Source organism: Nothoprocta perdicaria, unplaced genomic scaffold, assembly GCF_003342845.1.
Source record: "Nothoprocta perdicaria isolate Ctin4 unplaced genomic scaffold, notPer1 scaffold_296, whole genome shotgun sequence".
NCBI lineage: Eukaryota > Metazoa > Chordata > Aves > Tinamiformes > Tinamidae > Nothoprocta > Nothoprocta perdicaria.
In genome coordinates this window covers 224,360-236,948 of record NW_020455528.1, presented here as the reverse complement: position 1 = coordinate 236,948, position 12,589 = coordinate 224,360, and the positions used below count along the sequence as shown (strand labels likewise).

Below are 12,589 nucleotides of genomic sequence, written 5' to 3'. Positions count from 1 at the left end.
ACCTTGCACTTAAAGCAGAGAGCTGCACTAGCTCCTTCCCTGTAAGCACTTGACCACTTGTTTTGATTACATGGGAACTCTCTGCTTTTTTAAAAGAACTCCGTTCATGAACACACCGCGTAATACATTGTTTTGTTATTAGTATTGTTATATACAGCATTGGCATATAGTATATTGGCATATAGTATTGTTACTATATATGTATATACACGCTATGTAGTTTCTGCTAGTGCTTCACAAGCAAGAAACAGTATGAAACATGGAAAACAAAAAAAGCACCCACAGAAATGGGTACAAAAGACAAATGTCTCCCAGTGGTTTTCCCAAGGGAAGGGCTCCCCCTGACGCGCCGCGCAGGGCTCCTTTCCCACACGCTCTTCCGTACACACAAGTCTCCTCACGTCAGGAAGCAGCGGCCACAACCCAACAGCTGGACACAGGCGGAGGCGCCGCGGGCACCGGCTCCGCACGCAGCTCCGGCCGCTTCCCTGCGGCCGCCGGCAACGAAGCTCATGGCTCTAACGTGGATCTCCCCAGACATCGCATCCAAGGGGCTCCCTTCCCGGGACACGGCGGCACTTCCCTGTGAGCCGCCCAGTCTCCTCCTTGGTGCGGCCCCGGAGGCGCTGCCGGCGCCTGGAAGCTCTTGGTGCCGGCGGAGCCCTCGCTCCCACCGCACTGCACACAGCCCCTTGCCAGGCTCCCGATTTCCCAGCAAGAGCATCCCGGCTGGGGCTCGCTGGGAAAACGAGCTCATCCCAGGACCTGGGAGTAACTGCTCCCTTCCAGCCTTTTCATTTTCCTCACAAGCAGAGTTTCATCAGAAGGTGACATAGGAAAAACATTCATATTGATCCTTTCTAGTTGTCTGATCAGCCAGGATCACAAACGTCAAGAAAAATGTCAGCTCAGAACCAGCTGGAAAATATACGGAATATATATAGAAAATAACCTGAAGGTTTACCTTTTTTCACTTTATGCTCTACAACATTTGGTTTAAAATATTTAGGTTGCATACAATTAAATTTTGCTCTCTTTTCCGACATACACATTACTGTAGCATGCCTACATTTCTCACTGGCTCAAAATTCCCTCTCTGGCAGCCTTCATATCCAGGCCACACCCAAGGTGGCACTTCCCTAAATAAAGAGAGGCGGCACTAAGACCTATTAAAGAAAACGCACTGAGCAATTCCCATCTGCTGTCTCTGGTTTATCCTGACATGCGCCGAGAAGAAATTGCACAGAAATTGCCACACACAGACACAGACGTAGGGAGAAGCACCCAGGGATTCACCCCGCGACGCCTGCGGCACCGCACAGAGCTGACACACACACACGGAGCCTCCCGGAGCCCTCTTCCTACTGCTTCACCCCCCACAACTTCCCAAGTTTCACACATCTCTCTGAAGCAGCATCCAGCCTCGGCCAAAAAACATTGAGGTAACAGCATCACGGGGCACGAAACGTGCAACACCTACAGATTCCAGAGCTGGAATCAGTGTGACTCCCTGTCACGCTGTAACTATTTCTCCCTTATGCAGGCCCAGCCACGTACTTTACATCGGAGCTAAGAAAAAGCAAACAAGACCCAAAAACGTATTGCACATGCTGCTTGGTGAATGGCTTTCCAGTTATCTGCGCGTGGAAAATTATTACTTCAAAAATTATTATTTGGAATTGGCATGGAAGTGACACATAGAAGGCTGTCACATTTAGCAAGCCAAGTGTATTAAAAAATAAAGTGAAAAAAAAAAAAAACCCACAAAAAAAGACGCCACCAAGCAGAAGCTAAATCTGGCCAAACTCAGACTATAAAGGAAGCGGAAATTTTCTGCGAGGATTTAACCTTTTTAAGAGCTTTTAATGGTTGTAATACGTTTTCTTTCATGGCCAATTTCAATTCAAATATCAAAAAATTCCTAAAAATTTCCTAAAGTTTCCTAAAAATAACCTCTAATCCAGGGTTTCTCAACTGTTGGCTGCGAATGAAGGCTGAGTGGTCCATGCGGATATAATACAGCCATGAAAGCAAGAATTCTAAAATTCTAAAGAGGGTCCTTTAACTTTATCATTCACTTTTTTAAAACCACGGACGTTCCCCAAAGCCTCTCACGCTCCCCGGGCCACATTCTGAGGCAATTTTCTAGGTTTTGCCTCCTTCCCAGTTTCCCAGCAGGAGCTGGGAGGCGCCGGCAGCAGCGCACGGGCACCCAGCACCAGGAGCGGCCACAGGGGCCCTGGGGCAGCACGTGGCCACCCCCGTGCACCCCCAAGGCCCACAGGACCTGCAATGCATCCCTGCATCGCCCGAGCTCCGACGAACCACGGGGCTTCTCTGCAGTCACAGAGGGGATTCCAAAGGTGGCAGACGGGGGCGAGGGCAGGGTTTTGGGGAGGCCTGCAAGCAGTGGCAGCAGCCTGGCCACATTAACTGTCTGCAATACATACATATATATATATATATATTTTTTTTAAGTTAAAGCAAGGGCACGCTCACCTGCGGCGCGGCGCGGGGCTGCCACGGGGCCGGGCCGCAGGGCTCCTCGGCGGCGCCGCGCTCGGGCCGCGCTCCGGCCGCGCGCAGCTGCTCCTTGAGCCACAGCTGGGTCCTGAGCGCGGGCTGCAGCGGCGCCCCGCTCACCGCCGGCGGCCCCACGGCGCCGCACGCCGGCCCCACGGCGCACGCGCTCTCGGGTAAGGCACTGTAGCTCAGCTCCAAGGCAGGCCTCCTGCTCGAGCAATCGGGCACCACCAAGTCGTCTCTGCTGCACGACTCGAATTTGTATTTGCAGTCGAGCAGGGAGGCTCGCCTCCTGCCCGCGTCCCTGTCCTCCAGCTGGAGCAGCTCCATGCTGTCGTGCAGGCAGCCCGGCGCGCTGCTCCTCGGCGCCCTGTCCGCGCCGGCCCGCGGCTCCGCCGGCCGGCCGCTCTCGTCCTGGCCGCAGGCGCCCGGCGAGCTCAGCTTGGACAGCGAGGACCATTTCCGCACGGGCCTCGCGTCCTTCATGTCCAGGGAAGTGTCCAGGATGCTCTGATTCCTGCCTCCTCCCGAGCGCATGAAGCTCGTGCTCCATTTTGAGCCTTCCGACTTGACGGCTTCCCGGTGCTTGGAGAGCGAAGGGCTGGCATTAGACGGCATCACATGGGCGGTGGGGATGGAAAGCAGGGACCGGCTGGGCTTGAACGAGGAGGTACCGCTTGAAGTTGAGTGATCTGGGAAGAAAGGTTTATCACGTAAGTACAACACGCAACTTCGAGGAGCGCCCCTGTGCAGGGGACAGAACATCCAGCTCGAGATGAAATGCAAAAACAGAAGAACAGGTTTCAAGACCAAAAAGGCTCTTGTAGCTTTCAGGACTGAGAATAAAACAGGAATTGGTCAAGTTCTGCTTGCTCAGGCCCCACCTCCACAGAAGGAAGGGGAAGGGCTCGCAGCAGCAGCGGCTCTGGCCGTGGCTGCACTGCCACCCGCTCCCCATGCGGCTCCGCAGCAGCCTCTGCACGGCAGGGCTCCCATCCCTCCCTCGGGATCCGCTCCCAGCCCCTCTGCCACCACCTTCCACGCTGTGCAGAGCGAACCGAGTGCCCCACGCGCCCTTCATGCCATGGAGGGGCAGGAGAGGCTCCGCAGGCGCCGCCTTCCTGTGCTGGGGCAGGGAGCAGCGCTCCGTACACATCTGTGTTCCCTTTTGGTTTTTAAACCAACCCTGATCAAGCACCACATAGAAACTGCCCATAGCCTGGCTTCCAAAACCTGTCCCAAGCTGGAATACTAAGCACGGAGCAGTTACGGAGACGGTGAATACAGAAGGAAGATGATGGGGGTAAGGGAGAGGTGTGAGGGCTTGCGGACCGCTCGCACGTGCCCAGCAACAGCCACCGGGCACCCCGGGCTGCCAGAAACCGGGAAGTGGAGCCTCATCCGCATGGCTGTGCCCACCCCGGCACCCCGCAGCTCCGCGTCCTCCACAGGGCAGCGTTTCTCTGGTCACACACCAAAATAAAGACGCCCCGACTCCCAATACTGCTGGGCCTGCTCCCCAGCCGGCATTGCATCCCACAGGACAATAAAGAGCTCCCCGCACACCGACTGTATCACCTGTTCACTGGACACTCGTGGCCGAATGCACAGGGACCCTAAGGAGATGCAGGTCCTGCCTGAGGCTTTCCTGGCCCCCAGGTGCCCCCACGTCTCAAAGCATCAACTCCCCCCAACACTGAGCCTGGGCTCTGCTCCTCGGCAACCCTGGCAGCGGGGCTGCTCCCCACAGAGCTCCCACCTGCACCCGGCTGGCACCGACCCGCAGCCTGGGAGCTGTCCATGGGGTGGCGATGAGCACCAGCCCACCAGCTGTGGGGACCCAATTTCTGCAAGGGAAAGGCAGAAGAAATCCTGCGTGCACCCATGTGCTCATGGAACATATAGGAACACATAAGAAAATCCACAGTGCTCCTTATTGGGATCGCTCCTGCCTGCCAGGGCAGTGGGCCCAGCCACATGGAGCCGGCCCCGTCCCACAGCTCCCCTCACAGGGCAGGGCTTCACCCCAGAAATCCCACGGAAAATAAGGACGAGCCCAGGGAGCACTGCGAGGTTCTCAAACGCTCCGTCTCTCAGGCATAAGCTCCGTCCAGGCAAGCCCTGCCCGGGAGGGTTTTATTCAAAAAGTGCCTCTTCCCCTTCTGAAAGGCCGTGGGTCAGCCAAGGGCTACGGGGATGAGAAGCCCTCCCGCTTACACCCATCCTTACACTTGGCCTGGGTGTCCCAAAGGTCCGTCAGTGCTCAAGGCTGTTCTTGCTAATCAGAACTGCAGCGGGGGGGCAGGCAGGGAAGGTGACTGATATCCTGGTTATTTCACCCCAGCACCGAAAAAAAAAAATAATAGAAGGAAAAAAAAGGAGCTTCCTAGAATACTCACACAACAGGCATTCCCTTTTAATGGTTAATCCAAGACTTCCTAAACCACATGAAGAAAAGTCAGAAAAGTTACTTTAAAAACACGCTGCAAGATTTTACCGCATGGTGCCAGTGGGTGGAAACAGACACCAAGAGCTTTTCATGGGGCGTCGTTACAACCTTGTGCAGCCAGGAAGCAGTTCGCACGCGCGGCACATCTGGCACAGAAGTTAAGACAGGCTCCGCGTAGCCTTGCTGGAACCCTAGCCGCAGGAATCTCATTTGAATTTAAGTCTCCAACATTAACAGAGTCTCTATTCTGGAGGGAAAAGAAGGAAAAGAAGAAAGGAATCCTCCAACACAGGGTTACTACACTCTTCCTACTCATTTAAATTTTCCCATTTAAAGAAAAATAGAGTAAAACCACTGGGGCCAGCTGTGTTTATCCTGTATCTCCAGTGTAATCTCTGGAGCTACTTTCCAGGCCAGACACCCCAACCTCTGACCAGCTCCCGAACCCCTTACCCGTCGTGCGGCGGTGACGCTCCTCAGCGCCCTGGACTAGGGACGCCAGGGGAGAAGGGAAGCCCTGCCCAGCCGGGAGCCCTGGGCTCCGGGATGCGGCGATTCCCTCCTCATTCCCGGCGCTTGTGCTATCACACAGCAGCAGGGCGAGCGGCTGGGAGAGGTGCCGAAGGCTCCCTCCAGGTAGGAGCCACAAGGGTCACGGCGAGTGTGCTGGTGGGGCCCTGTGCTCCAGCGCCGCTGGGACAGGGACCCTTCCCTGTGGGAAAGGCTTTGAAGCCTGACATTTCATCCCGCCTATAATTAGAAAGCCCTGACCACGGAGAAAGGCAGCAGTGTGAAACACAGCTGACCTTCTCTCCCTGCACTGCCCCCCCACCAACATAAATTATCCCACTCTGGAAAAGTCGTTCCAATTTGTTCCTATGAACCGAGCTGCAAACTGGGTAAGTCACAGACTCACAGAATGGTTGAGGTTGGAAGGGACCTCTAGGGATCATCTAGTCCAACCCCCTGCTCCAGCAGGGACACCCAGAGCACGGGGCACAGGGCGGCATCCAGGCGGGTTTGGAAGATCTCCAGAGAAGGAGAATCCACAGCCTCCCTGGGCAGCCTGTGCCAGGGCTCTGGCACCCTCATAGGAAGGAAGTTCCTCCTCACATGGAGATGGAACTGCCTCTGTTTCAAGACACCCATTGTCCCTTGTCCTGTCACCGACCACCCCCAAGAAGAGTATAGCCATCTCCTCCCTACATTCACCCTTCAGGTATTTATACATATTGACCAGATCTCCTCTAAGGCTTCCCTTCTCCAGGCTCAGCAGGCCCAGCTCACTCAGTCTTTCCTCACACAAGAGATCAGTTCTTTGCAACCCAAGCCCAACTGCAAACGCTGACGGCCATTCCTAACAGGAGGCACTGGGGAGACCGACTTACCCTCTGGAAGGAAAGGCCTTTGGGGATGCCCTGGAATACCCTTTCACACTCACAAATCTTCACCAATCTCTTGGCAAGTTCTTTTTAGATTACTTCAAATTTACCCAGTAAAAATACAAGAGGTTAATGAATGGTAGAAATGTCTGCAAAAAAAGTATCTTCCAAAGAATAAACAAACGTAAGGACACACTGCAGAAGGCTGAAACAGAAACACTACGAGCACAAGAGAAAACTTAGATATGTAACGAATTATATACGAGAGAGCCCGAATTACTCCTTCAGTTACCAAACTTAATTTGATCTCGGCACAACAAGCAGACAGCAAAATCGAAGCGAAACCTTTTATGCTATTTGTGGCCAATTCCTGCAATATTTCCTATACTCCTCTGTGCCACACACCCAAAAAGCCAAGCTGCGACTAAAAGCTTATTTTCAACAAAAGTCTTTCAGAAATCGCCTTAATTCACAAAGGGTAGAAACCAGAACCACAGCAAGTGTGACCTCAACAGGCTGCAGCTGAAATGGATTTTTTTTTTTCTTTTTCTCCCCAATTCCCATGCAGTTTTGCTGCAGTCACTATTTCCCTTCCCATGCCAGCCCGCCTACAGTGGCGCGGGACGCAGCACTGCCCAAGGGTGCTCCAAGCACCCCGATCCTGCAGGGAGGCCGTGGGAAGGAACCAGAGGGCAGAGCGGCCTCCACGACCCACAAGCCAACCAGCCCAACCACTCACGTACGGGGGCAGGTAAAGCACCCTCAGCAAACACAGGGGCAACAGCGCTGGCACAGCTGAGGCCGTGCAGGGGGGTAAACACAGCCGGCACCTGACCTGGGGAGGAAACAGCAAGGGAACACCAGGTTCCAGCAAGTGGGAACAACTTCCCAGCAGGCTCTCAAACACAGGGACTATCATGCACAGAAAACACTTTGACAGAAGCATGTCCCGCCCCTAACAGGCCCCTTCTGATCTCTCAGGGCCTGGCTGCTCGCTGCTGCCTTCACTGTGTTCCTCCAGTAGGGACAGTGGCCCCTGCCACATCTCCCCCATCGGCACCACCTCCTTTCTGACAGCTAGGGGCAGGAACTGCTCAGCCACCCAGTCATCCAAGTCATCCAGCAGAAGAAAAGGAGCCCTGTTTCCCTTTCCCTTCCCACCTGGCTGCCCCTGGAGGCCGCCTTGCTCCAGTGGTGAGATCTGTCCCTGTCCGTCCTGGCGCGGGCAGGACACGCGCTCCAAGGCTGCTCCGGCAGGACACACGCTCCAAGGCCACCCCCCCTCTCCCAGAGGAGTGGGACGCGGAGCTGCCGGAGTGCTCCGCCACAAGCCTGCTCCAGAGTCACATTCCAGTGGGACGTGCAGGCCCTCCCCAGCCGGGATTCATCCAAGAGGGGCTTGGATGCCCCTCCGGATGCCCGCACCCACCTGGAGGTTCCCGCCGCGCACGGTGAGAGGGCAGCCTTGGCAAGGCCCGTGAGAGGTTCCAGCCCAAGGATAAGCCCCAAGGGACACAGGGCACCACACAGGGGGACAGCGTGTTCATACGAGCATGTTGTAGCAATAGGAATCAATCACTGCATTTCCCGTGGCTGTTGCAAGAACCAAAATTCCCTGGTTCCAGTCCTGGAAGCTGGATGACAGGAGAGGCAGCGTGAGCATCCTCCCGCAGGACCAGGACGGTGCTGGGATGAAGCGCGCGAGGGACACCCCACATCTGCCCTGCTAAAGGGGAAAAAGGAAACAAAAGCCACCCAAGCAAACAGATGATGCCCACGAACGGAACAACAGGCCTTCCCACCCAACACAGTAGGAAAAAAAGAAAGCAGCACTGGATATATTAAGTCCTGACAGAAAATGGAGCAGAAAGTAGAGCTGCCTTCTGAGATTCCTGTCAAATGACAACTGGCCCGGCAGGTCTCAGGCTAATAACTCGGCTGGGAAGCCCAGGAGCGGCCGCTTCGGGCGCCCTCGGTCACTAACTGCCTCCTGCCGGGCCAGCTCCGGCCACACGGGCCGGCTCCCAGGGCTCCCACGCAAAGGGGCCGGATCCGAGAGCAGCGGGATGAGCCCTGCAAAGCAAGGAGGCTGCTGCATGCAGGCAGACACGTGTCAGGACAGGGACAGCTTTAACTGGGCACCTCGCAGCTCAAAAAGCAGCGGGTGAAACACGAGAGGATTAGCCAGCAGAGAGGAAGAACTGCAGCAGAGCCAACGGCTTTGAGGCTCCCTTTTGTTTCCCTCATTACCTTCAATTAGTGGAGTCCCTGTCACAGAGCGATGGCGAGACACGGGTTGGTTCAGAGCGAGTGGTGAAGGCAGCCAAGTACAACGGCCTTTTGTTCCACTGCTATGGAACAATGGAACTCATTAGGGAGTCTAAAGAGCAGGTAAGTCCATGACCAAGTTCACAGCTCCCTATCAGTCACTGGAAATGAGTTGCAAGCAACAGCCATGGATGCAGGCTAGTTATAACGAGCCAACAGGAGGTCGGCTTTCCTTATCCAGCCAAAGGTGCACGCCGAGAGGCAAAGCCTGGCCTAAACTACACAACCTCCTCTGACGAGGCGGGAAAACCAAGCATGGTCTAGGCCTTAAGAGATGATGTGGACTCATCAGAAAAGACTTTGGGCCTCCTAATCCCCACACATCCCCCCCATCCCGGGAGGGCGGCACCACCGCAGTGTGGAGCAGCTGGGATCTCTGCAAGCGGCACCGAGCGCCCTTCGGCCAAGCCTTTCCCACGCCGGCACTTCCCAATCCGCACCCTTCCCTGACGGAGCCCGCAGGATGATGGGGCGCAAAGCGCCGCTGCTCGCTCAGCTCAGCGAGCGGCCGCTCTCCATCTCATAACCTCTATCTTCCTTCTTCGGTCATCTGAAGCCAGTTGTGTAACTGTTGCTTAAAAATAAGCACAGCGAGTTTGAGATTAACGAGCTCCATCTCCCTCCCCGAGATGAGAGGATAAAGCAACTCTTCAGAAGAGCAGTCACAGAATCAATAACTGCATTTGCCGAAACAAAACACCAAGCGAAAACTTATATTGTCACAAGGGGATTTTCTCTCCCCTCTTTTCTTCCCCCCTGCCCTTGCCTTCCCAGGAAGGTTGTCTGCAGCTTCCAATTCCAGTTTCCTCAACAAGCAGCACTTCAGAGCTGACACACGCAGAAAGCAGATATCCCCTTGGGAACCTGCATTAAAAGCCACGGCTAAAGGGAAGACAAGAAGATGCTCTGGACGTGACGGTATCTGCACCCTCCTTACTTTCCAAACATGCCACACATCCGCCCCACACATCCAGCCCAACAGCGCCCGGCTCTTCCGGCTTTCCTGCGGCTCCAGCTGGGGTGCTCTCCCCAAATCCCCACATTAGCAACCCCGGTGCCCTTGGGCACCCGAGGGCCTCTGCGAAGCCACCGGAGGAGACGGAGGAGCAGGTGCCGACGGAGCCGCTGGCAGCGCCGCAGGAGCCGCTCCACGGTGGCCACCTCTCCTCCCCGCTCACCCGGCCCCGCGTTTCACACACTACACCCCACGCGGCCACAGCGCAGCCGGGAGCAGCGCTGGCACCTTCACAACAGGCAGCCCTGGAAGGCCGGGCCCCCTCCCAGCTCGCAGGGAGCCCGGCGCTCCCGCCTGTGCTCAGGAGGAGGCTCCGCTCCGGACAGTTTATCCCCTGCTCCCGCCAAGCCAGGGCCAGGCTCAGTGGCCGCACTGGGGTCACCGGCACCCACCAGGCAGCGCATCCCCTTCCCGGGCCCGGGAGCCCCGGGACAGGCAGCAGCTCCCAGCTTCCCAACAGGCAGCACTAGGTGGAAGGTGAGTGAGATACAGATGCGTCCCCGTCCCCCCACCGGCCTCCAGCCCCATTCCCACAGCAGGTCTCCCCACAGTTCAGGGGTGCCTCCTCACCTGGGAGCACCAACGTCCCCCGGGGGGAAGCACACACCGTGCCCGATACCCCCAAACGGCACCGCTGCCTCAGCAATAGTTCAGCTCCCTAAAGACAGTCCCGCTGTTCCCGGAGCAGATCCCCAAGGGTAAGAGAACAACGTGGGAACATCCCAGAACAACGTGGGACCTGCAGCCAGCTGGGACAGGCCTGCTGGGGACACAGCAGTTGTGGTGCAAGTAACTACTTAAAGAAAAATATGTACACTAATAAGAGAAATCAATAGTATAAATACTCCAAAGAGCAAAAATCTATCTATTTCTCAATTTCCTGACTTCTGAATTCCTGGCTTTGTGGGAAGCTTTGCGTTCACTTACCACACGAGGTTCTCTCCTCCTATTCTTTGGAGATGGAGACGCCTCAAGTCCCCAACAGACACTGCACCTGTAGGTCACCCCCTGGAATCCAGCTCAGAGGATTAACCTTATATTGGATTTCAGCAGAGCTCTGCATCCTGAAAATAGGTCACTTTTTATGTGCTAACAATTAGGCACCACTATTCCCATTTCCCATGTCAGGAGCAGGAGGCAAAGTCTCAAAATAACCTGCCAGCTCTCACTCGCAACCAGCCCTACCTGTTTCCCACCACCACTCTCTACGCTGGACAACGCTGAACACCCTGGTCTATCACACGTGCCATAAACTTTACCAAGTTAAATAAGACAAAAAAGAAGGAATTAAATAGGAAAAACAATATCAAACACACAGACACTCCCACACCCTGGAATTCTCAGGGTCATCCAGTAGCAGGCAGAAACATTTGACATTCCTACTGATAGAAATGTTTCCAAATACAACAGCAGCAAAAGAGATAAGAGAAAAATACTGAAATCCGCCTTACAAAACTGATTATATAATGCATATATGCACATATATGAAATAAAAATGTATCCCACAGATGTGGAATAACCCGAGTTTTCCTGCACCTTTCCCTCTAACGCATCCTGCTGGTCCCATCACGGTAATCTAGAGACTGCTTTAATACTGAATGACAATTTTTAGCCCAATAAAGCTGCAGCAGTAGCCACGGCTGTTTTCCAGCGTTTTCTTTCCACACTGGTGTGTTAAACGCCTCAGACAGTTACCATTCCCTCACTCTGCCATGCTCTTTGCAAGGAAGAGAGGCGACTCCACCAGGAGGTGACGTGGCTGGAGCCGCTGCAGCGCCAGCGCAGCCGAGGGCTCCGCATCCCCGTGGGTGTGCAGCCAGCCCCACGCAAGCCCCACAGGCTGGGGGGCAGGACTGGGCTCTCCTTGCTGGGATAGCTGCTGTTGGAAAAGGGGACCCCCGCCTTAGCTCAGAGCCCGTGTTGGGAGCTCGGCACGGCATTCCTGCCCGTGCCGAAAGACAACATGGACCAAAACAAAGCAGGAGGAGCCGCTTGAAAATACAGACATAACAGGAAGAACAGTCCTATCAAAGCAGCCGTGAAAGACACTTACAGAGGCTAAAGGGAAACCTCGTACGCGCTGTCATCCAAGTAACAGTCATGGATACTTTTCCAGGATAGCGGAGGCAGGCAGATCTCCCCGGCAGCTCCGTTCCCGGTTTGGCACCACGGTGCAGCTCCGGCTGTGCAGCAGGAGCTCCTTGCTGTGGGTACCTGCATGCTGCCCCTTTATAGCTATTCTGATAACCTGTGTGTCTCCTTCGGAAGGACTGCCTGAGGAATCCCCTTTTAGCTGTAAGTCATGCCTAAAGCAAGGATATAGATAGATTTGATCTACGTATCTACACATCTCTCAAATTAGGAAGGCGCCACACAACGCACAGCACGGTGTTTTACGCTGGCTCTCCCAGTTTTCCCAAGTCAAAGTATTCAGTGTCACCGTGACTCCTGTGAAAGCACAGAGCTCGTTCGCGGCTCCTCCACAGGATGAGCTGGTTATTGCGCACACAGACACACAGCGATTTTGATGGCTTCTCCCAACCTCATCCGTGCCACGCAGGAGACACAAGTCCAGCCTCCTAAATGTTGCCATATGTTAAGAAATTCCTGTGCAGTGCACTAACTGAACAGAAATGACACATCTACTGACCACAGCGGCAACAAAACCTCAGCCACCACCACGAAGGACGCCCTACCTCGCAATGGAAGCCTCTCATCCTACAAGAGCAGCAGCAGCAGCTTGGCCAACCAACACAGCAGGCACCGCTGTGCCCATCAAAGCCCAAAACAAGACTAAAATCACCATGTTTAAGTTTGGGCTTCTGCCCATTACTATTCTACAAGCCAGTCTGGCATCTCGCCCCTGAAGGGCATGGGGGCGCTGGGCCCAGC

General features: G+C 55.0%; 1 protein-coding gene across 1 annotated transcript in view; it reads right to left on the bottom strand.

Annotated features, from left to right (window-relative positions):
- CEP85L (centrosomal protein 85 like) overlaps positions 1-12,589 on the bottom strand; it is an 80,657-nt gene that overhangs the window by 46,898 nt on the left and 21,170 nt on the right. The window contains exon 3 of the mRNA XM_026041853.1: positions 2,500-3,215. Coding sequence (XP_025897638.1) covers positions 2,500-3,215 — 716 coding nt within the window. The remainder of the gene's footprint in view (positions 1-2,499; positions 3,216-12,589) is intronic.